General features: G+C 39.9%; 1 protein-coding gene across 4 annotated transcripts in view; it reads right to left on the bottom strand.

The window, feature by feature from the left end:
- The window catches only part of LOC143028129 (anoctamin-10-like), a 211,495-nt gene that overhangs the window by 147,958 nt on the left and 61,037 nt on the right, over positions 1–2,500 (bottom strand). For all 4 annotated transcript variants that reach the window (XM_076189762.1, XM_076189765.1, XM_076189764.1 and 1 more), the window contains exon 3: positions 1–81. This exon is cut by the window's left edge and continues 36 nt beyond it. In XM_076189762.1, coding sequence (XP_076045877.1) covers positions 1–81 — 81 coding nt within the window. The remainder of the gene's footprint in view (positions 82–2,500) is intronic.

Genomic DNA, 2,500 nt, shown 5'->3' with positions numbered 1-2,500 from the left:
TTCTGCGCCTCCATACTTCTGCTTGGCTTCGATCTTCTCGATGAGCCATTCGACTGCCTCTCGCCGGGTGTTGGGGTGGAACTGCCGGATAATGAGGAAAGACATTAAAGATATTTTTGTTTATATTATTATAAGAAAAAAATAATTACTATCTTTAGCCTGGGACTGCCAAATAATGAGATGATGCATAAGATCTCTTTGTTTATGTTAATATAAGAGACAAAAATAATTATCTTTAGCTGGGTGTTGGGGTGGGATTGTCAGGTAATTGGAAGGTGCACTCAGGATAATTTTATATTGTACCAATATAAGGAAAAATAATCGTCATCTTTAGCCCTGTTGGGGAAATATCCAATAGCGCCGCAGCAAAATGACCCCTGAGCTACGGTTATCAGTCGATTCAACTACACCGATAAAAGATATTGATTTCCCAAACTTAACCCAACTCCTTTGTTCCTCATTTCGATAAAGTAGACCTCGACCTGGATAACCCAGAGATTCCTGAGTCTCAGGGTCACCAAGACCCACCCTTTGGTTCCCAAGGTGTCCTTAAACTGAACAGAGACTTCATTTCTTCGTACGGAAACTTAGTACAACAAAGCTCAATCCCTCACAGCTTTTGTCAGCACCCATATCCAGAACATAACCTATGCGATCTTCAGCTCCAAAATAAGTTTGATTACATCCCACACCTGCTGCAATTGAAAAAAAAAACTTGCAAGTCAAAAAACATCCCAAGTCCACCACTCTTGACGAACAATGAAAGACATATGGATTCCACTCTCCACATATACATAAACCTTCACTCGTTTCCACCACCCATCTCACCTTTACACAGAATATCTACGATTCTAAATAATTAATGTCCTCGTTCACACCGTTGCTTCAACTGTCGAAAAATTGGCCAAATCAGACAACAATAACACCGCTCTACAGGTGTATGTGTGCACTGCGTGGCCTTCGCACATGTTTAACATTGTCCCAACTCGGACAAATGTACTATGGAAAGAACCACGCAGCGTCCCCTACATTCTTCATAAGAACATAAGAATAATACTGCAAGAGACAATAAGGCCTACACTATGCAGTTCCATGTCCATTCCCACCTGTCATCCCCATCCATAAAGTTGTCTAATCTATTCTAAGAACAATCGATAGTTTCAGAACTTACTATATGGTTAGTCTATTCCATTTGTTGACCATTCTAATGGCAAACTAGGTCTTGCCTGTTTCCTTATTAAATAAAAATTTGTCCAATTGTCCATTACTGCGAGTCCTGCCCTGTTGTCTTAATATAATGATCTTGTTTGCACCATCCTTGTTAAAGCCTTTGATCCACTTGGACACCTCTATTAGATTAGCCCTCACACTACGTCTGTCCAGAGAATGTAGATTAAAGTGCCTAAGCCTGCCCTCGTAAAGCAAATTTCTGAGCCTCTGTATAATTTTGATCATTTTTCTCTGTACTGATTCTAATAACTGATATCCATTCTATAGGATAAAGACCAATATTGTACCGCATAGTCAATGATGAGTCTAACGCCAGATAGAGTTTGATAACTACCTCTGCATTCTTATTTGTATCCGTCCTAACAATGAAACTTAATGTTCTGTTAGCTCTAGTTAATGCACTGTTTCTTGGATCTAAGGACAGGATTCATTAGAATTCCCAAGTGTCTCTCGCACTGAGTTTTCTCTAAAAAAAAATAAGTGTTCTATAAGCTATACCTGTTTTCTGGGTTGTGTAAACCTACGTTTAACACGCTGCACTTTGAGGTACTGAAGTCTGTCATTTCATCGACCATTTGAACAATATGTCAAGAACCCCTTGCATAATCCCGGCGTCTTCTCCTGACCTAATTAGGTGTCCTATTTTAGTGTCATCTGCAAATTTACTATTTATCCCACTGTCCAAGTCGTTTATACACAAAGTGAACAATAAGGAGCCCAAAACCGAGCCCCGGGGAACTCCCCTAGAAACACTCCCCCATTTGGATTTTACACCGTTTATGGTAACCCACTATTTTCTGTCAATGATCCAAGCTTTAATCCATACAAACACTTTTCCTTCTTTCCATGGGCTTTGGCTTTATTTAGTAGTTTCTAGTGGGGCACCTTGTCGAACACTTTGCTAAAGTCAAGGTAAATAACATTGCAACTATCATTGTTATCTAAGGCCTTGAAGACATTAGTGTAAAAGGATAGAAGACTAGTTACACATGACTCACCCTTGGAGAACCCATTCTGTGAGTCACGAATTGAATTATGTCTCTCGAGAATAACTTACTAGCTTCTATGAGGTTTGAGCCTAGAAGAAGGTTCATAATCCATCGAAGAATCACCTATATAGAGGCTCTGCGGTCCACCACTCCGGTAAGAATCCCCTCAAAAAATCCCACCCCTCCAGTCCTACAAGATGTTCCTATAAGCATTATATGAAGGTCTAATACACTAGGAGTTCTCAAACTTTCCTGAACCAAGGACTTCTTTTAGGACAGAA

This window comes from Oratosquilla oratoria, chromosome 9 (genome assembly GCF_046742065.1).
Source record: "Oratosquilla oratoria isolate Oo_2021 chromosome 9, ASM4674206v1, whole genome shotgun sequence".
Classification (NCBI taxonomy): Eukaryota; Metazoa; Arthropoda; class Malacostraca; order Stomatopoda; family Squillidae; genus Oratosquilla; species Oratosquilla oratoria.
The sequence above is the reverse complement of the archived record's forward strand: the minus strand, read 5'-3'. Positions and strand labels throughout refer to the sequence as shown.